The sequence below is a fragment of the Larus michahellis genome, chromosome 1 (assembly GCF_964199755.1).
Source record: "Larus michahellis chromosome 1, bLarMic1.1, whole genome shotgun sequence".
Lineage (NCBI taxonomy): Eukaryota > Metazoa > Chordata > Aves > Charadriiformes > Laridae > Larus > Larus michahellis.
The window spans coordinates 123695922-123723660 of record NC_133896.1 but is presented as its reverse complement, the minus strand read 5'-3'; the positions used below and the strand labels follow the sequence as shown (position 1 = coordinate 123723660).

General features: G+C 42.5%; 1 protein-coding gene across 3 annotated transcripts in view; it reads left to right on the top strand.

Annotated features, from left to right (window-relative positions):
- The window catches only part of ERG (ETS transcription factor ERG), a 147362-nt gene that overhangs the window by 22978 nt on the left and 96645 nt on the right, over positions 1 to 27739 (top strand). For all 3 annotated transcript variants that reach the window (XM_074602184.1, XM_074602180.1, XM_074602179.1), the window contains exon 2: positions 15865 to 15952. In XM_074602184.1, coding sequence (XP_074458285.1) covers positions 15914 to 15952 — 39 coding nt within the window. In that variant the 5' untranslated portion in view covers positions 15865 to 15913. The remainder of the gene's footprint in view (positions 1 to 15864; positions 15953 to 27739) is intronic.

Sequence of the window (27739 nt, the reverse complement as noted above, 5' to 3'; positions counted from 1 at the left end):
GGAGTGATCCCACAGCTTGCAGTGGAAGATTTGCTATTTATCCCTGTGTAAGGGGGTTTAAGCTAATTCAATGGAAACTAAGTTGCAGAACAATTGCAGCTCCCAATAAGCTTTTATGTTGAGGCTAGTGCCCGTTTCCAGCCCCAGCGTGAGTAACAGAAGGCATCAATTAAATTCATTTTACTTATTTAGATGCAAGTTCATGTGCAGACCCTTCCTCTAGTTAATAGCTAAACAAAAGCATGACTGAGAGGAAAAAGTATACTTTGTAGCTAGACATTAAATATTTATCTCCTTAAGTGGCACTTCATGTTTTCTTTATATTCTGTGGCAAGAATTCCATGGGGAAAAAAAAAAAGTTTCTAGATTAGGGAAAGAAGCTGTCCAAATGTAGTTACGAAGATGCTTGATCCAAGCTGGGATTTTGGTTACTGTTTTAAAATTATTTTTTCCCCCCATTTAGTAACTCTGATCCTGGCAGAGACACGGGGTTTTGTTGCAGATGGTTGTTATACATACTGAAAGGACTGTATACTTACAATATGCTCCATAAGCTATTAAATGCTGTAAAAGCCTGGCAGACTTTATAGTTTGCATCCTGCCATTAGAGTTCCCTCTGAAGTCTGTCAGAGGGATATAATTCCACTCTAATTAAAGCTATTCCCCTTTTCCAAATGTGAAACTGGCCTAATTAATGACTAATTGTTTCACAAATATAAAGTAGGCCTAATTGTTCCTTAGCCCCTGACTAGAGTGCCCTGCTTACACCCAGCTAGGCAGAACCCCTGTGAAGGGTGTTTTGTCTCCATTAAACTCCATCAGAACTACCATCTGTAGCCAGTGGAAAAGCGGAGATATTTGGAGCATGTCATTTTTCCACTGATGGTGAAAATGGTCTCCCTGAGATGGTAGTATGTGGGTTCCCAGCTGCCCTACAGACCTCAGAAGTGGGATGAAGATTTTTAAATCGTTGCACTTCGTGTGCTTCTGAAAACACCAGCTCTTGTCTCCTCCTGCCTTTCTGCAAGGAGAAGAGAAAAAGGATGCTGGGGCCAGTTACTTGAGGCAAGATAGAATTAATGCTATAGGATCGGTGGTGGTGTGACATTACCAGGGGGAAATCCTGAGTCATTTTGAAGTCGTTTGCCACTCAAAACCCAGTTTGTTACAGCTAGGTGATGTGTACCACCAAGTCCGTAGGAAATACATACAATTTCTGTATACTGTAAAGGAAGACCATCATACTCATTACTAATACCACCCCAGTTAACTTTCCCCACCATGCACATCCTTCTAAGGCAAAGGAATTTGATTCTGTTTTTTTGGTTTTCTCATTTTGGTGTATTGATTGATCTCAGAGTGCTCTCCCTTCCACTGCTCATTTATATATTAGTGTGGGTCAGATCTGAAGCGCACTGATAGGAGTGGGAGCTGAGCAGGATCTGGGCCTTCGATCTGTGTAGCTCCTATCTGAGACTGAGTCAATTAGCTGCCTAATTCCTCTGCAAAGTGTGAGCTGCTCGAAGGTGAGGCACACGGATAATATACAATCAGTACTGCAAGCACTCTAAAAGTAAACCTCCAAATTGCTGTGTTTAAAATCATGGCAGACTGCAACTGCAGGCATCAAAGACAGTGGAAGTGACAATACTGATTTGTTTCTTTTTCATCCCAACTATATTTCATTAGCAGGTTGTGCAAAAATGAGTCAAAGCTTGGGGTGGAAAGGATAGTGATTTACTTGTTTAATTCTACTGAAAAAGCAGAGCCATTCCTGTTATAGATCTAGTATTTGACATTTATACACACCTGGCACATAAAAAAGTGGAAGAAATTGGATCTACATTTAAAGGAAATATTTTGCATCACTCAGTTAAATTCTTTGAACTTGCAGTTGCTTTTTTTTTTTTTTTCTTTTCTTTTAGGAGTACATTTGTTTAAGGAAATGCAAGACTGATGTTACAGAAAACATAAATCTTAATCTACATGCCAACATGCCTAGAAAAGTTCTTTAATACTGACATATATGACTTTTCTAATGGTTAATAACTTTAGAGAACACAAAATGAACTTTTAGAACCGCACCAGGGCTTTGAATACTTACTAAATCTATGATAATATGTTAGTTGTGACATGTCGAACCTGTGGCTTGGAGAACTGATGAGGCCACCACAACCACATGTTTATTCTTTTTACTTCACTGGTGGATGGAAAAAAGGTGTTTTAACATGTAGTCAGTATGAGATACCTACATGCCTATTTGGCCCTCATAAATGAAGCACATCCTGATTGACTATTTTAAGGGTTTGTACGCTCTTGAAATAATGCCTTCCCTTGTAAAACTAGACACAGCTACTGATGCACTCACAGGGATGGACGCTAAAACTCTCTTTTTTAGCTGAACTGAATTGTGTTGGTACCTGACTATTGTAGCAAACCAATGTGGCATTGAGCAAGAGAGAAAAGCATAAATGTAAAAGGTCCAGAGTTTTCAGAATAGGCAAAAAAATGTTATTGCAGTCTTCAGCTGCCTAATGGGAAGGTGTAGAGCAAGACAGAGCTACGCTCTTCTCAGTGGTGTGCAGCAAAAGTCGAAGGGATTACAGTTGCAACGGTGGAAACTATGACTAGAAATATGGAAAAAAAAATCACCATAAGGGTGGCCACATGCTGGAGGACGTGGCCAGAGCAGTAGTGTAATTCTGGTCTGGGAGATACTCAGAGCTTGACTGGGCAATGTCCTGAGCAACCTGCTATAATTGGTCCTGCTTTGGGCAGAGGTCAGGCCGAATGACTCCACAGGTCCCATCCAGCCACAGTTGTTCTGTGGTTCTCCTGTCTCAGACCTCAAGTATGTTCTACCATGAGAACACGAAGGTGCTGTGGGGAGCACATGGTAGAGTCAGGAGGTGTTGCTAAATGCATATGGCATCTTCTAGCATGAGGCAGGATTTCTTAGTGTGCTGTAGCAGGTGGAGGTGGACTCGGTGCTGTGTGATATCTTGTGCATTTGTCATATCTTGTGGGGAGTTTCCATTAGTAAGGAATAGAAGGGGTTTCTTGAAGGGCAAATGAAGATACAAGAAGAGGTGTAAGAAGGTGTAAGGTGCATTGTAAGTAAGTTCATGTTAAACAGAAAGCTGTTTAAAGGCTCACATTTCAACACCACAGTTGTTTTGGTAGACCTCTGCCATCTGGATTGGGTCCCCTTTGCTAGATCTCCATGCTGGGCCTGGAGTTCACCATATGAGAGACCTCAGAGCAGCGCTGTGTTTGGAGTCCCTCCACGCGATCTCCATTGACAGCATCTCTGCAGTTGACACAAAATCCATATGCTCAAATTACCGTCAGTACTCTTGATTGTTGTTCAAATTGGTCAGAATCAGCACAGAAGAATCAGGAGGTTTTGGGAAGAAAAAATGTTGGGAAAGGTTGAATAATTTTTGTATGAAACATTTGTGTTCTCTCGCTGAGCATAGGAATGGGAGTGAGTTCTGGAAATGAAGAAGATTTTAGACATAAACACGGCAAAAAAATGTGAGCAGTTTCGAGGTGTAGTAGGAACTGGGGAAATGCGCAGCACGGTGGTGAGGGCAGGGAGAAAAAAGAAGGGGAATTATTTGTTACATTAAAACATACTGATGGGTCTTGCTTAAGGTTTCATCTTTGGGGAAGAGTGGCTGAAATCCAAACAAATGTCTAGAGGTATATAAAAATTTATTCTGAACTTGGACTCTACAGTCAGATTTTGAACCACCATAAAATCTCAAAATTGTTACATGTCTCTGCCTCATCGTTTTTAAGCAGGAGAACTTGAGATGGGATCTGTTGCTTTGGAGGGAGACAACAAAGGAAAAATTTTGATTATAAAAACGCTGGAAGAACCTTTTTGTGAGAGCTAAACAATTTCAGGTTAGGTCTGCTGTGACAAGGTATCCTGTGTGTGGCTGAACCAAGAGAAAGGGTGGACAGCCAGCCTGGGGTGCAGGCAATGCGTCGTAAATTCCTGTGACAAAGTGCCCGTGTGAAGGCATCACCCCTCAAATACCATCCAGAACGTACCAGTTTCATAGGGGCAAGGCATTATTTGGGTTTCCCTTGCTAAAAAGGCAATCTGAATTATTCCCGTCTCTACAATTGCCATGTATTTCTGCCAGTTCTGGGAATTAGCTATTTTCTGCAACACCGTTCTCCATTAGAAGATTTGCTGCTTCCTTCCAGGCAAAAAAACCCTTCAGAAGTGGGTGGAACACATATGTATGCCCATATAGTGGTTGGAGTCTGATCCTGCGTGGTTGAAATCTGCGATAGTTTTGCTGATACTTTAACGTAAATGGGATTGGGTCCTGTGCTAGTTATGTGCTTTTCTGAACCGTCATGATGGAAGGCACGGCAATAAATGTAGTAAGATAATAAACTTTGGCCGTATTTCTATAGCAGTGTATAAGCCCATCTGTATGCCGTATGTCAATAAAAACAACTAATTACAGAATAACTAAATATAAAGGGCCCCACTGCTTAAGAACACCCCCCTGTATCCCCTGCCCAAACTTCCTATTACATCTACGGAATGTCTGGACCATAAGCCGTATTTGTTCCATTAAGTCCTGACTTTGAATTCAAGCTAAGCAAGAAGATAACCGCAGCCCTACCCTTGCAAAGGCCTATTCATGTCTTTATACATTAAAACTAGTCCCATTTTCTTCGGGGGACCTACTTCCAAAGTGCAGAGGTGATTGCATCTGTAACTCTTTGCTGCTCTGGGGCCTTCCAGAGTTCTGCTGGAGAAGCAGACAGTGTGAGCAAAACCTGCCTTAACCCTGTAATTGCTTTTCTTCTCCAGCTGTAAGTGCAATGCATCGTAATTGTTAATATTTCTTTTTCACTTATCCACATGCAAAACCCCATGCGCTGCTTTCGCTGCACTTTTTTGCCAGCCATGAAATCAGGCTCAGTGGGGTAAATACGTTCCTCTTCACTGTGTTTTTACATAGTGTATAAGGTGGAATACAAACATTTCTGTTGCAATATATACAGAAATAAACATAGGAATTTTCAGTTGAGCTTCACGAGAGTCTTCACTGTGTGAAATTTGTTTCTTCACATTTCTAACTCAAACTTGCATCTTTGCTTAGCACAGGTTCAATAATGTGCTATAAATTTTATGTTACAGCTTTACACTATTAGGAGATACATTTAGATCTGCAAAATATTATTTTTCTAAACACTTAACTTCAGACTTTACAGTTTCACAAGTCACAGGTTCATGTTTCATCTAGCAAACTACTGCAAAATCCACATGCTGAAAAAATGAGCCTAAAATTATACAGTCACTCAGTATTAGCTATTTATAGACATTCTTCAAATACATTTGAAATAAAAATGAAAACAAAGCCGTGAAGGTCACAAATCAAAGCGTTATTGACGATGACATATCCTTCCAAGGTTCTTTCTTGCTAAGGATATGCTGTATATCTATTTTTATAATGCATTAACGTTTTTTATTGATATAGCGAGATTCAAGTTGCAATGGAAGTGCCAGTCTTCCTGATACAGACTTTTGAAGCACTTTTTGCAGTGCAAGTCAACACTTAATGGAAGTCACTTTATTTCTTAAATACCTTGTGTTTATACAGCTGTTCCGATTTTTTTTGTTTTTTTTTTTTACTTTCCAACATCTGAAATGGAAGTGCCACAAGTAAAAAGAGAAATTAAACCAATAGAAAAGAAGGATTTTATGCCAAGGACATACAAAAGTCCATTTAGTAAGGAGTGCATTTAGTAAAAGAAAGGAAAATTCAAAGACTGTCTGTAGTCGAATGATCGTTTCCACCGGAAGCAAGCTTAAGTAACTAATATGCTGAAGAAGGACGACCCCATGTATTTACACTTTGTCTTAGGAATACTTTAGGAAAAAAATGGTGTTGCCAATCACCTTGGTTGGGTTAATATTGTTGCCCATGAAGCCCCTTTGCCATCCTTAGGGTGGAGTTTCAAAACAACAGAAATCCTGCAGGGGATTGTGAAGGGTCATCCACGCTGCTCCATCACCTTCTCTATCATGTTTTGCTAATCCCTTCGCAGAGGATTTATCCATTCCTTCTGCTGCTGACGTCCCATAAGCTGACCCCCTCCTTTTCTACTGAAGCAAGGGACGCCCATACATGGCTGCAGAAGGGAAGCAGGCACCACAAATGTCTTTGAAATCAAAGCTGTGCTGGAGATACGTGCTTCAGGCACCTCAGCTGACTGTTCAGTTGAGTGTTGTTTCACTTTCAGTGAGTGTCCACGGCTAGCTCAAGCCTCCTTCTGGAAAGTTTCCACATATGGGACCCTTTTACACGCTCCCTGGAACATCTTAGGTCCACCAACCTAATTACTTGGATGTGCCCGTTTCTCTGTGATGGGTATTTTCTCCGCGATAGGCATTGGCAGTATACTTCAGTGAGTGGCTATGGGATAATAGTTTACATTCACACAGTCTGCTCTTGATTAACTTGCTTCAGTAAAGTTCTTGTTGAGCCCAATTTAGGGCTTGATAGGACCTTTGCTCTCCCTCCAGGCCCAGCCCTCCCCAGGAGAACCTCTCAGGGGAGATACATCTACTGCTCCCACCCATGAAGGGGGCAGCTGAGCGAATTCAGCACAGGGAGCCCCTCAGTGAGGTGCCACAGCGGAAGAAAAGGATTGGTAGGTTGTGACTGGGGTGTACAGGTAGAGGCTGGGCCACTACAGCAGTTTTTTCCCAGCGATGCTCTGAGACAGTTTCAAAGGTGGCGTTCAATGGAGCTGTCTCGTGGGTGAGTTCCCCAGGACACATAGCTGCCTCTCCTCTTTGCAGCAGCCTGGACCAACAAGAGTGAGTCCACACACACAGGAAAAAAAAACCCACAATAAAATTATATTGCTCATTAAAACAATTATTTTCCTCATTAGAACAAGAAGCAGCCCACAGAAACCTAGAGGGAGAAAAAGGAGGACAACTTTCCAGTGCAGATTACTGAAACATTCGTTGCATCCCCAAAGTGAGCACTTGCATGCAACAGATTCGGTGCCAGTACATTCTGTTCCTGAACAGCATATATGTTTCTTGAATATGACAACCGAGGAAATTTATTGAAAGCAGAGAAAATGTTAACTATTTTTTATTTCTTGCTCATATATTTCTAAGCTAAGTGACATCACACTTTAGTTCTCCCATAAATCTAATTTAGGATTCTTCAGATTTTAGATATTTCTTTTAACTGTAAATATTCAGGACTTTTCTAGATTTGGCAGAACTGTTGGATAATCTGCAGTAAATAATGTACTAGTCTAATGTAGTCAGTAATTATTGAAAGTGCATGGTGTATGTAATTTCTGATTATGCAAATTTAATCAAGTAGTTAGCCTCGAGAAGCCTGTGAGGTGTTCACACAATTATTTATGACTTTTAAAAAATACTGCCGTTTTCTGCTTATTATGTATATGCCGTCAGTTTTTACTAGATGCTTAAATGGGGTTGAAAATATGAACGTAACGCCCAAATGCGGTGTGTGGTGCAAAACTTGGTATGTACTGATTCTTGCATGGCACTTTTCATGGGCTTATTAGAAAGAGATCTCTTGTGAACAAAATTAAAACTAGAGGCATAGATATCTGACAGCTAGAGGGCAGCTAGAGCATCTAGTCTAATCTGTCCATCATCTGTCACACAGAATCACACAGGTACCTCGGACCTGGAAGATTCAGGTACCAGAACTGAGTGCAGAATGCCAACATTGTCTAATCCACAAACCTTTGTCAAACAAAGGGCCCTAAAGTCCAAGAAGCACTAGCCAAGGAAGGGTTGAAGGAGCTGATAGCACACACCACAGGAGGTTGATATGTAATTTGTTATTATTGAATTGGATCTTGTTGTTTCACTTTCTAAAACACTTTCACTTGCTTTTATCTTTCAAAAAGAGGTATTAGCTTTCCTTAGCTTGTGACTTCAGCCTCAAAATAATTTGTTATTTGTTCTTTTGATAACACTGAGTGAGTGTATCTTTCAGCACATGTAATTTTAAGTGGAGTATCGATTAAAATGGTTGAAACAGGCTTGGGCTTTTAACAGTGGAATGAATGTAAATTAGAAACTACTATTTGTCACTATATATCTCTCCTGATGTCATCCTGCTTTTTGTACAATGCACTGTCTTTGGAAAGTTATATTTCTGTAGAGCACTAAGGTCCATAACTATAATCTGCAGACAGAAATTACATGATGGTTACTTCATGGCCACGTGTCTCACTTTTCTGGGGTTGACTGGCAGACACCTTCAGCTAAGCATGGAGTTGAGCTGAGTTTGAATAATTAAACACAGAAATCCGACAGGGCAGCTCTAGCATGAAACAAGAAAAGCAGCAAAGTGCACCAGGTAGGAATTTGATTTGATTCGGGAACTTTTCTGGTGACCTCTGTGGTTTTCCACTTGGAGAGTACAAAGTCTTGAATTCATTCGTTACTCTCCCCTTGGTATCCCGTGCATGTGTATAAGTATCCTGTAACAGGATAAGCATCAGGGAGTAATCATTATCAAACACCCCTGCACGGTATTAAGATAGACAGTCAAAACCTTGAGCTATGGAAGTGGTTGGTGTAGTTAAATGTGTCAGACGTGACTCAAAAGTCTCCTTCCTTTCTGAAGATATTACTTCATTCATGTTAACCACATTTGTAAGTGGCCTGGACTAAAGAGATAGTGTTTGGGGAATTCCAAACTCTTTTATATGCAGTTGGGAGTTTCAGGAATAGCTGCTCTGCATTCCACATTGATATATAATCCTCATTATGGCTTTGAATAAGAACATGGTAATTTGCCAAAAAAATAAATAAAACAAGTTATTGGTCAGAGGCGGACTATATAGGAAGTACTAATAAAGACAAATATTTTTGGCTGTAGTCTAAAGTTCCTACTGTAAATGAGCTAATTTAGGGCTGTATCCTCCCCTGAGATCATGGGCTGGAACGTGAGATAAGCAGTAGCTGCACAGATACTTTTGGGTGGTGACGTAGAAATGTGCCTTCTCCACTGGCTCCACATTCAAAGGGAAGGAGAGGGGGAACTTTTTCTGTCTTTTCCCTATGAGGGAATTGAGCCCTCCAAGAAAAATATACGTGGGGATACGCTCTGTATCCCAAAAGAAAATCCATCTTCCCTCTTCAGTTTCAATGAACTCCAGGAGAGACAGACATAGACACAGATGGCATAGACGCGGCTTCAGATAGATGCATCCATTTGCCCCCCCCAGACGTTAAGGACCTGGAGTACTGCTATTAGTACAGAGCTAACTGTAAACCCTGGCCATCTGTGCCTTCGCAAACAGGTGGTGACACATGGCTTATTCTTCGGTTACTGACTGACTTACGGTAACACTCAAGTTGTGGTTTCACGGTCAGCTTGAACCGCGCCAAGCCCACGTCCGCTGCCGTGGGGCAGGTTTTACTTACCCACCAGCCCGAGCCGGTACGTGCTCCCTCCTGCCATGCGTTACCCCGGGTGCTCCGGGGGCACCATGGCTTGTTGCAGCATCGGGGAAGTGCTGCTGCTGGAAGGGAGTCCCACGAGAAGGGTGGTTTGCTGCCAGTTAGACCAGCACCCTGATCTGACTGACAGAAATAGCGTTATTTTTTAAACAAATAATGCCGTATCATTAAAAAAAACCCAGCAAACTGTCAAAGAGATGTGATTGGAAAAATATCAATGAGTTATTATTCTATTTAAATATCTCCCAAAGAACTTACCATTTATTTAATGTGCTCATAAGTACAGAAGAGAAGTGTGCTAGGTTCACAGGTCAGGAACCTCTCCCAGCCCAGATCTATTGATCCTAATTTACTGTTGCAATAATCAATGCCACTTAGCATCGCTTCACTCCTGCAGCTATGCACATCAGACGGTGCACAGCACATCCATTGAGTTCGGTCCTGTCAGGGCAGGATGAGTGCAAAAGGTTTACATTGAGAATGGAAAGTTGTAGAAACGTTGTTTGACACATCTTTTCCTATTTTGGTTTTCTTCTCCTGTACTGTTGTTTTATTCATGGTATCTCCACCTGCAATCATGAAGCCTTACCCTAACAGCAGCTACACACTGACTGCAGGTGAACAGCCTTGGCAGTGGCATTTCTTGGGTGTAGCACGGTCTTTCCTCAGCGTTTTATTGTTGAGGCTGTTAAAATGCAGAGAGGTTACAACAAAAGAAACAAAATAAAAAAAAAAAACACAAACTGAAGTGGTTATACCCAACCACAAGTTAAACATTAAAGCTCTAAGCCCATGTCGTGCAGCTCTGCTATGCAACAGCGTACTGTCGACATCGGCCCTGGCTTGGAAGAGCTGTATTTCACAGCCTGCTCATCGGAGCCCTGGCTTACAAACGCTGAATTATAAACATTCCTGTGACTTGCATTCTGGGCCTTTCTTCACTAGATACTACTGGGTTTTGCTCTTTGAGCCGTTTCCCCCCAGAAACAGGCGTCTTCATTGCAGAGTGGTCCATGGTCTGCCTCGTCTCCTGGGAGGGCTCCCCTCCGGCTCTCGGCACACCTTCGGTGCCGGCAGGAGCTGACTCAGGCTGCTCGCCTGGCTCTACGGTACCTTCTTCTGAACCTGGAAGTATTAGAGAAGGGGAGGTGTAAACTACAGCACCATGCTGTGCAAGAAGCTCGTTGTTTTGTTTGTTTAGCATGTCCAAACTGCATGCTTTTAACCACCTTCTGCTCCTGAGTTTTGGACATATCAACTAAGGCAGAGTGGATGAATTTCTGGCCTGCTTCAGATGGTGGAAAAAGTCCAGTTTATTTCAATGCATGAGGATTTCACCACTTCTCTTCTTAGCCCTGTTAAAGGACTTAATTTAAAGAACTTAATAACTTAATGTAATAATTTCAATAAAGCCCTACACAATGAATAAAGCAGCAGCAGCACTAGGGGAATGATTGCACACTGGTTTTCAGTTAGTGGTCCTTGCAGCTCCTGAGATCTGTCAATTACTTCTGAAGTGCAGCAAGCCTAAATTTGGCTTAAATTTGCTATACAAGGGCTCCCACCATAACTGGAATGATTGTGGGTGTCCACAAATCACTGAAAGGCTGAAAACCACACGCAGGGCATTCATCTACCAAAGAAGTGCAGCTCTAACCTACAGGAGCAGGAGCTTACACTGTTTTTACACACCACTGAGAGCAGGTTTACAGTCCTTCGTCCTTCTGAATATCCCAACCTTTCTCTCTTATACGCACGGTCTCACCAGTGCTGGTAGGACCCAGAGGCACAAAAAGAGATTTCCTGAAAAAACGATCCAGAAATGGATGCCTCAAAAGTTCTCCAACAGCTGAAAAACATCAGTTCTTGTAAAATATGTGACAAGTACAGTTGCATGACAGTGTGAGGGGGTCTGAAAATCCTGCTGGCACTCACTTGGGATAGTCTGCATAACTGTTCAGGGATTCACCTCCTGTGAGTAATGGTAAACATCCTAAAATTATGCTGGTAGAAGTTCGGTGCAATGCCACTCTGTATTATTCATCGTACTGGAGAGTGAGTGTGTGTTTGTGTGTGTGTGCGCGCGCGCGCAAATCTCCAGTGCTGTGTGCCATGGATATCTTTTCATGCTCTCTGACATTCACATATTTGTGAAGTACAGGCTCTTGGTGTCCCCGCAGCAGTGACAGAGGGCTCCTTAGAGAGAGCTGGTGTCCTGCAGGCAGAGCTTTGGCACTGCTCTCTCCCGTGCAGCCGGTGCTCGGGTAACCATTTAATATTGTCCTTGCTTTCACTGCACCAGGAATCTGGCCCAGCAATTCTGGCATCTTTTGTCGTTGATTCAGCAGCCCTTCGTTACCCGGTGTTGGATACACACTGTGGCTGTATTTGGAATATTATTCCCTTTGCAGATAAGTACTTCGGGCAACATTCATCCCCAGAAAAACAGCAGTGCAGACCGTGTTTCTTTAACTTGCTGCAGCCAAGCTCTGCTCCGTGTGGGCGTCGCTTTGCCAGGAGTTTGGCCTGGAGTCTTTTTCCATCAGTTTTGCTGACTGCCCGGTCATGGTCTCTCCCAGCGCTGTAGTGCAGGGTGTCAGACACATCAGGAGGAACCTGCTAGTTTTTTTAGTTGAGCATAGAATGCCAAATTATGAAAAATAGACCTATGTTCCTGTCTGCAAGGTAACATGAGTGCAAAAATGTACAAGAGAGGGGTGCATACTGCCCCCTCTATAGAGGGGATGCTCAGCCTCTCAGTAATTTGGCACTATATGTGCACATTAAAAAGTCTAATCCTTTTGATACGACTATAAATGTAATCACATCTGGTGAACTCTAGAGCTGTACATAATTCTGTGACCCTTTGATGTATTTACATAACTCCAAAGACGCGGGTTGCATGCACGCGTGCACAGAAAGACAACAGACTCCTTAGCTTATCTGTCTCCTCCCCGTATGGGGTAGCACAGGCATACCCAGGTCTGGCTGGTTTTGTACAATAACATGGTTTTATCTTGATATTTTAATCTGTCCTGAACATCAGAGGCTAATCTGTGTCTCCCGTCTCATAAGCAATATTGCTATTTTCACTATTTTCACTATTGACGTTGTTCTTCTACGATGCTTTGGATGCATCAGGGGAATGGAAACCAGTACCAAAAGCCAGATCCTGTTGTGAGTGTTTAATGCTGCCCACAGCCTGATGCCAGCTATCCTCTTTTCTTGGGGATGTGGGCAGGGCATGTGAGCCTGGTCTACTGTCCCAGCAGTCTCCTGTCTGTCCTCTGGTGCCTTCTCTCCCAGGGCCCCTGGGGCATGCTCAGTACATGCTCTGTCCCCCATATATAACTGAAATACTGCTTCTTTTCATTTGGTGGGCATGCGTTGGTTGTGGGGTGGAAGTACACGTGCTCCAGCTCCACTGAGAAGCCATGTCTTCCCCATCCATGCTGCACCGTGGCCCCACAGCACTTAGGAAGGCACTTAAGCAAGCAGTTAACTTTCAGTTTGTGTTCTGGTTTCGTTATTTCAGTTTCCTGAAAAGACATGTCTCCCTAAGCCAGGCTTTAGTGCCATTTTGGCTCTTACATTAGAGTCATATTAACCAGGCGATGCAGGGCAAAATCTATAGCCACGTGCAGACCCTGTGACAGACTGTCAAGCACAAACATGACCAGCATGAAATTTGGGGTGGGGGTGGAGGAGGTTCGGGCAATAAATACCATCTGGTTCAGCAAGTTAGTACCAGATGTCTGGAAGCTTCCCATTCCAGCCAGTAAAGGTGGAGCTGAAATAATTAAAATTATATTTCTGTTTGGAAAAAGCAAAGAAAACTGTCACAGCTTTTTTTAACAATGATTTCCAGACGTAAAAAGACAAAAGTCGTGCCTTTTGCAAACTAGGACATGTCCCACTTTAGAGCAGCTGTAAATGAATGTCCAGGTGAGAAAGAAGAATACACTGCCAAAGGTTGAGTTTAAAGCAGAATTCCCCCTTTTAGGATCACGGCTACACAGCAGTACGGGGGAAAAGTCAAATGGCCAGAACAGTTGCATGTGCATCTTTCCAACTCACATTGGCTAACATGTGCTTGTCTTTGATTCCCATACCATGTGGTGTAGAGTTGGCAACTGGTTTGCAAATGTTCTCCGTCATCTTCTCTTCTATAAAGAATCCGTCTTCTTGGGGAAAAGACGTGATATGAATGGGCCTGGCATAGTTCAAAAAACTTCTCTTAAGCCCCAGTAGCTTCAAGCAAGTCTGAGCTCTGAAAGAAAAGTCTGTTTCCCACCCTGGAGTGACACGGGGCATTTCTGGAATGGAGTCCACACCTCTGAGCTCAACACGTGCTTCCTAAGTGCAAAATCCTGCTTTTGTTGGGCGAGCCACCCAGGCAGTGGGAGCTCAGGAGAGGCAGAAATGCCTGCCCCGCTGTCAGGCGTTTCCAGCTCAGCGGCTCTCTGAGCCGTGGCAGGCTGGGCGAGCCGGGGGTCCTGCGTGCTCCATCTCCACCACTACGCCAGGTGGCACACAGTTGGTCCTGGGCAGGGGACGGGCTCTGGGGCAGGCATTTCTGGGGGACACAGAGGGGCAGAGGTGCCCAGCTCCGTAGAGAGCGTCGCAGCCCCTTCTCTTTGTCTAGCTGTTTTTGGAAGTTGCTTCCCAAAATGTATCTAAACCCACCTCTCTTCTGAAACCTGGGTTAACCGACTGAAATATGTGGGTAGGGAGGAGAGACGCAGTGCCCACGTGCACACTGGGCAAAGGTGTTCGAGAGGCAGAAATAAACACTGCTGTGGCACAAGTCCCCTCTTTCCTGGGTAGGCTTCTTTGCTGGGGTGAGGTGCCATTATGGCAGCGCAGTGATGAAAGCGGGCAAGCTGTGAAAACACAATTGAGCACTGGGTTCAGAATATTTTTCTGTTCAGTTTAAATGAAATGTAGTAGTTTCCAGATCCTGTGTATGATGTTTCGAAAGCTTAAAATATGAATCCCATAAATCCAATGAATAACGTGGTGGGCGAGGATTTACTAGGGAAGGGAGGAAGGGAACTGAAAGGCATGTCAGTGTTTCTATAGGACTTAAATCTGAACAACTTTGTTATTGAAAGTCTGCTTTTGCCAAAACAAGTGTCTATTGCTTTTGAAGATATTTGAGTTCTGTGGAAAGAAAAATCTTCACTTAAAACCATGACATCAGTATCCCATTTGATCATCCACGGATAGCTGAGGGAAGTGTACAAAATGGGAATTTGGCTTGTTTTGGGGTTTCTCTAATGGGCTGTCGAATTAAGTACATTGTTTTCATGGATTTGAAGAGGGACAAGCTGGCTCCGTTAGGTAGTAAGGGGGGAATGTACCAAGATCTAAATGGTGATACCTTTAATCACACTGTGTAGTACCACAGTTCACAAATAGCTCCTGAGTAAATGGGTAAAAGCTATCTGCAATTTGATTTGCAAGTTAGTGTGGATATGAGAACAGATAATGAAAGAAAAAAAGCTGATGCTGAGGAAAAAGATATTTTTTTCTGATAGTGACTCTCTGCTTTGAAAGATGAAAGAAGTTCAAGGTCATGGGGAAAAGGAAACCTCTTGCGTGAGGAATGGGAATTTCCAGGCTTTTAGGGAGAATGGAGAAAAAGCCAGAGTACTTTAAATGACATTCACGTTCCTATATTTTTCCATGTGTTTTGTAGTTTCCTGACTTATCGATCCCAATTTATTAGCAGTTATTTGATGTTCTAGTTACTGAGCAGTACTCTATGTTATTTACATTATATATTGTTATTATTTTAAATTGTTTTAATGGTCTCCCACCCCCTGCACATGCTGGCAAATACACTCCGCCTGTCCCAACCCCTCTGTACTTTATTACCGGACATGGATAAGGGATCCCAGAAGATCCATGCTCTGAAGTGCTGTTAATTGAGCGGCTGGACCAGATTTGCAGCTATTGTAAATGGGCACAACTTCAGTGAAGTGATACTGATTTATATCAGCTCCAGATCTATCCCAATCCTGCTGTATGTTTCTAAATTGGGAAGAAGGGATTGTGGAAATCCCTGATATCTGGGGTGCATATCCCAGAGTTCTTATTTCAGGAAAATTGTCCGTTATAGATAAAGACCAATTTTCCATGAGAATTTCAGGGCTGACTGGTTTCTCCTGTATGAAATATATCCTAAACAGACTGTATGGAAACAGAAATGTCTTAGACCTTCAACTGTACTGGTTCTTGAGGAGGTCTGGGAAAGGAAAGATGCGTATCAGTCTATAAAAAGATAAGAGATTTCTATTGAAAATAAACTTTTAAAATACAATCATATGACTTTTGTTTCTTTGGTTATGCAGCTGCCTTGGGATCTGAGCTCCTGGTAAACACGTTGGCCTGTTAAAGGACATGATTCAGACTGTCCCAGATCCAGCAGCTCACATCAAGGTTAGTTTCCTGTTTATTGTAAGTCCTCAGCTGTTTTGAGAGTCATAAAATTAAAGAATATGTATACATACTGCAGGTTTTCTTGTATGTTTATAAATTGTGCTACTGCACCACACTGGCTCTTTTATTCCTTCATACTTGCATGCTATTGTCTGAGTCAGTCCTGCAGTCTTTGTTGCTGACACCTGGACTGATGTGCTCTGAAGTATATGGATATTTTGAGGATAACTTTTTCTGACATTAAAACGCCTTGATTGTCCTGTAATATAAATGCTTGATAAAATACACCTATTTGAAAAATACTGAATTCATATGTCCCCGGTTCTGCTCCATGAAAGCTGTGGGCAAACATTAAGTTCAACTGAAGAAGGAAAATGAGCACAATGCAAAAACCCAAAGCCAAAACAAGCATCCCTTTGAAGCAAGTCAGGGCATAGTATTAGGTAAGTCATAGGAGTGACTTTGCACATTGCAAACATTTGCACATTGCACTGTGCTATTGCCTTAAAACCAGCATTCTTTTGCTACATTTCAGAAGGTGTTGTACTGTTTTTACTGCATTGTTACTATTATCATTAGTATTGTTACCCTGTTTTTCTTATCCTTCTTCACTGAAGACTAGGAACCTGCTAGACTTAGCAGGCATAGCTGATGGTGTGTTGCTAAGAACAAGATGTTTTTGGGGTGTTCCACATAAACAACAGCATTTGAGCCTCACAAACTGACTGGTTTGGGGGATACTCTATTTCTCCCTCACTATTTTCTCATCTAGAGGTTTTGGCTGCAAATGGTTTCCTGACTGCTTCTAGAGAAGAAGAATAATTCTTTTTAGCAAAATAAAAAGACACTCGTATAGCAGTGCCTTAGATGGGAAAAGCCATCTGATACTTAGATACAAACAATTTGATGAAAGTGCATGCATCTCATTCGCATGCATTTTGCCATCTGAAAATGCTGCCGGTGTAATAAGATTGCTGTAGTCAAGTAAATAGATCAGCCACGCTAGGCAGGCTGTATGTGAAAAGTTTTCTTTTATTCTTTCTAACTGCCTTTCTGTCCGTCTGTCTTGTCTTTCAGTCTTTCCTTGAAGTTACATTTTCTACAACTTCTTTCATGGAGTTTCTTCTCAGTCGACTGCTGTCTCCAAGTCAGCAGCTCTCTATAGAAAAGCTTCATTTTACAACTTATTTTTAACTGAATAAAAATTAAATATTATTTTAAACAACTCACTTTTCCTGTAAAAAGGTAGTGAATGAAAGAACCTCTCTATATATCTCCCTACAGCATTTCTGGATTGTGTTTAGATTCTAGGATGACTAGCAGTAGTATGAGAGCTTGTCCCTTCCCTCTCCAAGTTTTCCAAACCCAGAACTTTCAGTCTTCTGGTCCTCAGTTGTTTTTAAGGAAAGAGCAGAAAAACACCTTCCCCCCCTCCCATAAGCAGTCTCGCCTCAACATGTCTCATCACCTGGATTTCAACCAGTAAGACTTCAAAAAATCCAAGGGGATTTAGTACCTCTTTATGCTGTCTAAGTGTCCGCAGCGCCAGAAATAACATTAGGAAGAACTCAGTTTCATGCTCTTTGCCAAAACTGGTATCTAAAGTAGGTTTTTTTAACCATGGGAGTTAGAGTTTGAGAGGGCAAGGCTGGGTATGCATGCATCTTATTACAGTGAGTAAAAGAGAGCTGCATAAAAATCTCTGTAATTATGTGTTCAAGGGAACTTGTAGGAGCCTATTTTCAGCAGAACGGCACGCGGAAATTGATGTTATGTTGAAAAAGGGTGCAAGGAAGGCAACTACTTTAATATTGTTTGGTGTAGGAAAGCTAGCCTACTAGACATCAAACCCTTCACATTTCTGTTTATGTCATTAGGGTCCGCTTTGGTCTAAACACATTCTTCAGAAAGCTGCCACGGATGCTCTTTCCATTTAGACTTTAAAGTGGCCACAACTACAGTCTATAAATAAGCCTTGAGGGAAAAATAAGCCATGAGACAATATAGTGCACAGGACATGAGGGGAAAGACTATTTCGTGTGATGGTTTTTTCTCTCTCTCGTTGCTGTGGTGATGTAAAAGGGTTCGTTACAGTCATCCTTGATAAGGTTTTGTTTAATTAACTGTACTCCATCAGGTAATCACACGGTATTGTTGCTTTTATTTTCTTGAATAAGCAGACACAGCCGCATTCGTGCACATTTAGAGCTGTAGCTTTGAAGATCACTTTCTAGGAAGTGTCTGAATTATTAAGATTTGACAGATTTTAAGATTTAAGTTTTCTGCCCGAACCTGTGCAGAAAATTAATGTGAAATATAGTTGAATATGGAAATATGAATATTCTGAGACATCTTTTTTGCAGAAAGGGTGATTTCATTTGCATTATGTGAGTTTCTATGTGTGCTATTTTGAAATCAGCCTTTCCCGCTACCAGGAGAAAACCTAACTAAACTTGCAGCTCTTGCACTCTGTTCCCAAATGAGAAAAGGCAAGACTTGTATTCCAGATCCTGTCCAATTTTGGGAATGTTTTGAAAGTCTTAATGTGTGTGTCCTTGTTTTGTTTGGGCAGCTTCGTTCCGTAGCTACTAAGGATTAAACGTTACATTTTTCAGCTTGAATGAAGCATTCATAATTGATATGGTGAACCCGTGTTCCTGTTGTTCCCTAATGCCTAGTTTCACCTGAGTCACAGCCTTGTGTTTTGCCCAAGCATAAAGGAAAGAAACATTTGATGTGGACAAGAAAAAGGATGCATACGTTTGGACTTCTAGTTTGAGTTCAGAAAAATATGGGGAATTTTGACCCTGATCTTCAAGCAGTTCCACACACATTTAATGCCTGTGAGAGGGCTGAAATAAGGAAGACTACCCACATCGGTAAAGTTGAGTGTGTCCCCCATGGCTTGTGGGATCAGCACCCTAGTTTAATAAGGTTTGCTATTGCTAAAGGCTTAAAATAGTACCATTAGTTTTGATTAGTGGCAAACTGTTAAGAAAATAAGTGTTTATTTGATTTAAAGCAAGACACATGATTTCTTGCTATCCAGTATCCCTAACTAGAATTAAGAAATTATTTTTGGGCAGTCATCTGAGCAGTTTTGATAGTTGAAAAGGCTTGGGTACTAGGTTTGTGTATGGCCGCATGCTTCCAGAACAGGCTTTCTCTAACAAGTCTGCACACTGGAGAGGAGTTTGTAGACAGGACTCTGCAACCAGCTCTGTCCTCACCACTCACCTTGCCCATGCCACTGAAAGGGGCTGTCATTTTAATTGGAGGCTATAAAATTGTTGACGTTAATCATAATATTAAGGAAGATTTCTGTCTATTGTGTCATGAGATCAAGGTGCTTTTGTCACCAACAGAAGTTTTCAGAGTGAAAGTGGATTTCTTATTCTGTGTACGCTAAGGGTCACTTCTAGAAAATGCACCATTTTTGCCATCTTTCCAAATGGGATGTTGCACGAGTGTGCTGAATACTGTTTTCACCAGGAAGCTGAGCCTTGTCAGTCTGAACTAGTTTGCTTCGGGCAGTTCATCATTTGGAAGGTACATAAGGATCTGGCTGCTTAGACTTGTGTTAAATAGAAGATCTTGACAAGAGTTATATCTCATCAAACTCAAAGGAAGGTTAGAGATGTTTTCAAGAAGCCAGTGGCTAGGCAGTTTGTTTGTATGGACAAGACGAATTGTCATTTACACAGATTTTTTAATGTGATTTTTTTCTCCCCTGTTATTCATTAAACTCTATACGTTATACCTTACACTCATATAACAGTAGTCACAGAAATACTGTGCATATGCCACCTGAGTTTTTCATATGTTGTTTTTAACAATGTATGCTTTGTGTATACTGACCATTCAATAAAACTTTTATTTTTTTAAGGGTTAAATTCTGCTTTCAGGAGCTTCATTTGCAAAGATAAAATGCTTGGTTTTGGTTAGCTACTGCCATCACTGCCAGGGGAGTTTGTGGAACCAATTCTTAGGAAAAAAAATGAGTTACAGCTGTTCCTTTGTCCCTCACCGGGAGAGGCAGAGTCCAGGGTACGACTTGTAGGTAAAGAAATTACGTCATTTATCAGAAATGGAGTCTAACCTAGGGTAAATCGGTACAGTTGTCATTGAATTAAGGCTGATTTATGCCAGTGGAAGATTTGGTCTGTGTATATTTAGATGGTCCAGTTTTTCTGTTTGTTGGTGACGATTTTGAGATCTGGGATGACTGAAGAGACAGGTGAATGGCAGCAGATGAACAGAGGTCCTTGTGGATTGCATGGCCTGCTTTTGTCTTGTAGAAGTTGAAAAACAGAGACACTTCATGTCCCAGATAGCTTAATCAAAGAGGATGTTTTTTTATAAAAAAATCTCAAAGGGCATCAAACACTTTGAGCCAAATTCAGATGGCCTGTATCCATACAACCTTGTTTGTTGTGTGGATGTAACTAGAGTTTGTTGCCTCTGAACCTATCAAATTGAGGTTACCAAATCTGAAAACTGTACCTGATATTACAACGAAGGAAAACCTGGTTTCTCAGAAGAAATGAAAGAATTACTGCATAGCTGTTTCTGAAAATTACTCCTGAATTTTGCAATTATGTGCCTGGGCTATGAATTAGGTTGCACGTGCACATTTCCATGTACAGCATCCCAAATTATCATTAAAAGTATTACAAAACCTGATCCCAGAGCTCCTTTGTTGGCCAAAGAATATGTTGGATTTCAAATTTTGGCAGTATGGAGATGCCGCTGGATGTACCTAATCTGTTGTGTTATGGTTAGATCGGTTTTTAACTGGTATTATTCATTAAGGAGCATATTCTGGGTCTGATATAATCTGTTATTTTTCCTGGAATTGTAGAGTCTCTAAATAGGATCCAAGACTTCTTTATGCTGGGAGTTTTTTATGCGCAACGCAGTCTCTGCCTGAATAGGCAAGGGGGAAAAGAAGCGAAGGAGGATAGAATTACTATTAGCCTCCAGGATAACGAGGATAAAGCCAGGCTTTTCCTCCTATGTCTTTTTAGAGTCTTGACTAAGTTAGGAGCCTAGTCTTTGAGGATTCTTTACATTGCTAAGGCAAATTTCTGTGGATTCTTTGTGGATTATTTGCATTGCTTATAAAATGATATTTGGGCAGCTCAGCTAAGAGTGAGAGCATGGAAATCTGAGCCAAAGATACAAAGAGCTTTGCCCAAAGTCACATGTGAAGTAAGCTAATGGCAGACACATTGCAGCCTAGTTGAGTAGGCGATCCATATGGATTATGTAATACTACTGTATCACAGTATGTCACCCCTGGAGTCAATCTGATAACATACTCCCATCCCCTCCAGAAGATCACAGAATGGTTAGAGTTGGAAGGGACCTTAAAGACCATCTAGTTCCAACCCCCTGCCCTGGGCAGGGACACCTCCCACTAGACCAGGCTGCTCAAAGCCCCATCCAGCCTGGCCTTGAACACTTCCAGGGACGGAGCATCCACAGCTTCTCTGGGCAAAATATGGAATAACTGCTGCTGATAGTTGTTGGCTAATGAGCCAAACCTCCCACAGGTGTGAATCGGTGATGACCCCATGGACGTATTGCCTGCAATGGCCTCTAGCTGAGAGACGGTGCCTTTAGCCCCAGTGCACAGATGTGAGCAAGCTACTGTGGGTTATCTGGGCTGCAAACTTGGTGCCTGACAGCTGCTCTGGGATAACTGCTGCATGCAGGCTCTCATCTCGTGGGTTACAAACGTCCCTCGGTGACAGATGTGAAAAAGCATCCATATCAGCAGTCCCTGAAGCTCCTGTTGCTGAGTAGCTGTACGTCCCATCCTCTTTGCTTACCCCTCACTGTGTACTTCATTCATTATTCTGGCAAAACTTTAAAAGCTCTTCCCCTGCTTTTGTACTGACAGGGTAACACCACTGTTTCAATTTCACTGTACTTCTTACTAACTATGCTAGCTGGATCACAGTTGCTAAATCTTGTTTGAATGATAGCCATGGTTTGCTCTGGGTTCTCATAAAATAAAGAAACTGAGTTTATTATGAATGTGGGTGACACTCCTCCGCACCAGCGCTGGTTCACCTAGCCCCCAAAGTGCCAGGCTTAAAATCTGGTGTGTTATTCCCATCCCCTGTCAGCATACATCAGTTACCTGTAATAATGCCAGAATCACTACTGTATTTGAAAGCTAGAATCTCCTTATATGCAGAAACTGTGATTTACTTCTCAGAAGTTTTGAATTCTGGATTGTAACCAAATGATTGCCATAGAGTTTACATGAGTAAATTCTTTTTCTTTTTTTTCTTTTCTCTTTTCTCCTGAACTCTACCTCCTTCTCTCTGCCTGAGCAAATACCTCCTTGCTAAAGGAAAAGAGAGATAATGGCTTCTGTGTACTATAATTGATGAACTTTCAGCAATTCGGAGCAAATCCAAGATTGCTGCCAACAGCCAGATGGAAAACAGTGTTAATGACATGTTCAAAGAAAAGTATGTTATTTTGATAGGGGATGGTCTAGAGACTTTAATCTCTATTGTTTTGGGGACTAATGGCATGGATAATTCCTTAAGTGAGGCCATTTTTAAACAAAAATTATCTTTTTCATAAGCAGGAAAGAGCAAACTAAAGAGTACCAAATGCATTTTCAATGCTCTGGCTGATATATATGCTTTACACTAACCCTTTGTTATGTGGAGTCAGATGTGTTCAAATCTCATTTCTGCAGTCTGCCAGATGGTTAAAAGTCTGGACATTTCTACTGCTGATGGATAGAAATCATAAAATGGATGGTCCTGGAAACTAGAGCCAGGGTGGCAAGCTGAGGGTGGGGAAAAGTTACAAGAAGAAGTTGGGAAGGACAAATGGGACAGACTGGGATGAGGACAAAAAGGGGACAAAAAGGCTTTGGGAATACTGAGAAAAAATATTCCTTCCCTTCCTCTTCCTCCCCTCTAGGGCCTGGAGTGGGACGGAGGGCTCCCAAATTGCAGGTTTGTTTTGCTGCCTGTAAAACTCTCTCAAGCCCACTGCCTAAGTAGGTGTCTCCTCCTTCTTAGGTCCTGGCCATCCCAGCAGATGGGGCCAGCAATTCCACTAGCCTCAGTGTCCATGCAGTGTTTCATTCCTCCAAGACCAGGCCTTTTGCATGTGGCCGCAGTGAGAGCACTAAAGGAAAGGGGTGCAAGAAAGTCTGCCTCAGGGGGCTCCACCAGGATGGTGCTTGGGCAGCCTTGGGACTCCGAGAGCCTGTAATGACAGTCTCCTCCTTCCTTGACAAGTGGTTACAGAAACCACCTGCAGAGATTACTCTTTAATGTACATTGGATTTGCATTTTACCTTGATCGGGCCACAAATATCCCAAGCAATGGGTCATCTTTAACCTTTCTTGAGAGTTTTCTCTCCACAACTCATAATTGTGAAGCATTTCCTCATGTGCAGCCACCCTGCTCCCCTCTTTGACCAGCCTTTGTGTATCTGCTCTCTACAGATCCAAACTCCTTTATTTTCACACTGCTTTTGCTCCTCCTCACCTTCTTAAAGAGGGAGATTTATAGGGAGAGCTCAGAGGAGGTTGTCAAGCATCCCACAGCCTGCCCGCATTAGTTCTGGTCACAGTCTGTTTCAGGTGATGAGGGCCAGGCAGCCTTCCTTCCCATCACCGCTGCAGCTGCATCCAGCCCTGCTGTCAGCAGTACTTGCTGCTTGCTCTCGAATCACCACGTTGTTAGCCTCCTGGTAGCGGCTCCTAGAGCTGGAAGCGTACTCCAGGGGCCATTCCTCCTGCAGCCCACAGACAGGGAGAGATGATTTCCTTGGACTTGGTGATGTGTTTCCTCTGCACACGATGCTCAAAAATTAATCTCTTGTCTCTTTCAACCTCCCTCCTCCATCTCTCTTCCCTTCCCCCCTTTATTTAGATCTCATATTGCATACTCGTACTGACAGCCATCCTCCTTAAATCTGAAATCACGCTTCATTATTTCCTACCCATGTTCTAATCTCCTCAAGACTCTTTTCGACTATTTCAGCAGTCCTGTTGGTGTCCTAGAGTTGACTTTAGGGTGTAATGTCCTTTGCTGATGTGCTGTTTAATCCCCTCCTTTAGATTATTAATACAGACATTACCTCATAAACAGCTACGGGCATTTGATTAGATACCTTCCACCAACGTACTATTTTATCGTTTCCATAAGTCTTTGCCCGTTATTTTGAGAGTCTCAGACATTTTGAGAGTCTCAGTGTTCTTTCCCAAGCCAATTCAAATTCTTGCTGTGAAAAATTTTTCTTCTTTGGCTCAAGCCAGTAGCCAGTATTTGTGTATTTCCAGGCATGTTTCATTAGAAAGAGAAACTGATTCTACACTACGTGTATTCTTGGTGCAATTTTGATTTTACTGAAAATGTGCATCCTGTCCTTTTTGCCCTAGAAGAACAGAAAGGATGACAGGACCACTGCTGTCTCTCTAAATTCTTATGTCTGTCTTGCCAGTGAGCTCTGTACCCAACAGGCTCAACAGCGTGCTCCCTTCCCTACCAGGTCCTGCTCAGAAATACAGCTTTTTGCTGCCTAATAACATGCAAAACCCAAACGTTACCCTCCAGATCTACAACACAGTTAAACTCAACTACTGTAGGTGAGTTTTACTGTAATCCATCCCCTACACCCCTAGGCCAGTAGTTCTGTTGCTTCTGGTGTTGTTTTTGTGACACAAAAGGGAGCAATTTCTTTTGCTGCCGAGGCCTGAAAAGAGTGTTTGGCACGTGCATTATATATTTCATATTGTCTGTGATTACCTTGGATCAAAGATAAACTTGCTGGCAGTCGTTATCACCTCCTTGCAGAACAGCAAAAGTTTGGTAGGATGCTGTAACCTGCTAGTTGAAATTCAGCGAAAGGAGGCAGATAAATCTGTGGTGTGCTGCAAGACTTCCAGGATGAGCTGACATAATTATTTGTCCATACTGCCTTGGTCATATGTAGAGATTTTCCATGAACCCAGAAACCTGGCAGATGTCAGACCTGAGAATAATGTGGGAAGAATCCTGCAAATGTGAGAAATCGTGTTTCCAGCACCCATGGGCTGAGCACGGTCTGCGTTTCTTGGATGGGTGTCAGAAGGAGCATATTGGGGTATGTTGGCCTAAATCAGTGGTAATCTCACTGCTGCAGAAATCTGAACGTGCACCAGGCATTGCTGCGACTGCCCCTAAGGGAACAGCTGGGAATAGGAGAGGCAGCTTTGTTCCCAAACATGTAACCCTTTTTACCTCTGTTTTTTATGTTTTCTGCTCTGTCACGGGGCTTGGCGTTATGAACGGTAACACTCGCGTTGTGCCCTCTGGGGAGGAAAAATAGAATAAGATGGGATAACTTCAAAATGGCAAATGATCAGGGAGAGCCTGAGGACGTGCTGGATGAGATGCTTACCTAACTTTAACTGCGCTCGACTGGTATTTACTTTAAGGAGTTTCTGGGTCTCCTGTTTAGAGAATGGGAAGAGACCTATGTTAGGAAGGGGTGAATTGTCCTTGGAAAGTGCCTCTGTCTTTCCACTGTTTACACGGACACTCCGTAGTAGTTACATTAAACACAGGGGGACTTGTAGGTGGTTCTTCATTATATGGACTGAATCCCATTTTACATGGCATATCCTCAATATGTAACACAGAACTAGGGGTACACCCAAGCCTTTTCCAAATCCAAAAGCAATATAATAACATCAAGATGGCATTTTACACAAGTGTAGTAATCCTTCGGAAAGAAGGAGTAGATGGCAGGCTGCGCAGGAGCAGCCGTGTCCCAAACCTGAGTCTGGATGTCAGGGCAGGGTGGAGATTTGCACAGCAGAACCACAGGTGCTGTCTGAAGACACTTGGGGCACAGTCCTTGCTTCCTCCTCAGCAGGAGACAGGCTGAACTGCCTTCTTCCCAGTCTCCAAGCTTCCTTGCAACGGAACCTGTGTAGATGAGCAGGCAGGGACCTGCACGGCCCTCCTGTAAGAGCTCTCCACTGAGAAGATCTGGGGACAAGGGCTGAAGAGCAGAGTGTGCTGTGTGGCATGAACCCATCTGGCACACGTGTCCGGGTGTGGGACAGCAGATCTTCCCTGCCTGACATTTAGACTAAGAGGCCCTCAAAATGAACTCGGAATCAACAAAAAAATGTTTAAAAATTGAAGTGGAGGCCAACTGAAAATTCAAATTCATTTAGTTAGAGAAACTAAGGGAAACTACCTACCCCTTAATTACAGCTTCAGAAAATCTTTCCAATTCTCTCTGAGTTGTCTCAGAACTGCAGCCAGCCGGCTAACGGCGCGTGAGCCATCGCAGAGACATTATTAACTGGGACAGAGGAAAATATACTTTCAGTTATTACATGCTAATAAAGAAGAAACTAAACAAACTTAGGCAACAGAAGCAATTATATCATTAAACATTTAACTGCAAGATTGATTTCTAAATTGCTAATAATTCAAACCAAAGCATGCACACAAAGAGGAAGGGGGAGGAAGGTAATTTTAACAATTGAATCTAATTGGTGCCTCAGTTCAAATGCGTGGCTATAAATGTCAAAATACATGAGATCTGATGCAAGCACAGAAGTGGAACCAGAATGGATGAGCATTCCTCACTTGACCAGATTCCTCTAATTGGGAGGAAGTTAAACACATGGAGTGGGGGGAACTTTGTGAGCTGGGTTATCTCCAGAGCTCTCTTTGGATACCAGTCGATGTTCCTGAGCAGCTTTTCAGGATCGGCAGGAAGCAGTGAACGGAGGCGCAGATCGCAGGCTTGGCCTCGTGCTTGCGTGAGCCCTTCCACATTCTGCTGCCGTGACTTATGAAGAAGGATAAAGTGGACCCTTAACTGAATAGAAAGGGGGCTGCTGTGAGGGATGGCTGCCCACAAAAGGAATGGAGACATTTTCCTCCTCATCTGAAAAAGCCCGTTTTCTGTTGCTGTTCAGATTGCCTTGGAAGGAAGGGAGAGACCGTCCTGGGCTGTAGCAGAAGGTGGGTTTGATGAAGATCAGCGCTGTTGGGGTGCAGCAGGGTGGGACATGCTCTTGGCTGCGGGGCTGTATTTGTTTTCATAGTTTATGGCAGGGCTGCTCCCTTTGCAAAAGTATAAATCTTAATCAAATAAAACTGATGTGCTGCCATATTTACCCATCTCACTGGTTGTCCTACATCATGTTTTAGCATATAAGTTACATGACAGAGTTATCCAGGGGTTGCCAGCTGACACAGAAACAAACCCTCATGTTAAATTGCCTGCAGATGTCCTCTTCCAACTCCTGTAAGGAACTTCTACCAGTTCTCTCTCTCCTTTTTTTTTTTTTTTTTTTGTGTTAAATAAAAGCAGCAGAAGAGGGGGAAAACAATCTCAGTTGAATCTCTGTGCTAGTGCCTCTGTTTGCAGGACAGGAAGCCTTAAGAAGACAATGCAATTTATAGGCAAGCGCAACAAAAAACCCTGTAAGGATTTCCATAAACTTTAGCGGACCAAATGAGTCGTGGTTATTTTTAAGACTGGAGCTGACTGAATAATGCCAAGTCTAATGCTGCCAAGGTGGGCTTTTCAGGAGATTCAGACCCGAGGAGGTGAGAAGATCTTTATGTTCTGTTGGCTGTGATTTATTTGATACTAGAATTTATGGCTTAGAGTTTTGACTAGACATCCCTTTTGTTTTGATATTGATCTAAAGAAACTGGGATTTTTTCTGGTAGACTTAACTTCTTGTTCTGTTTGGCAGAAACCTCCAATAAGGTTGTGACATTCTTGAAAAC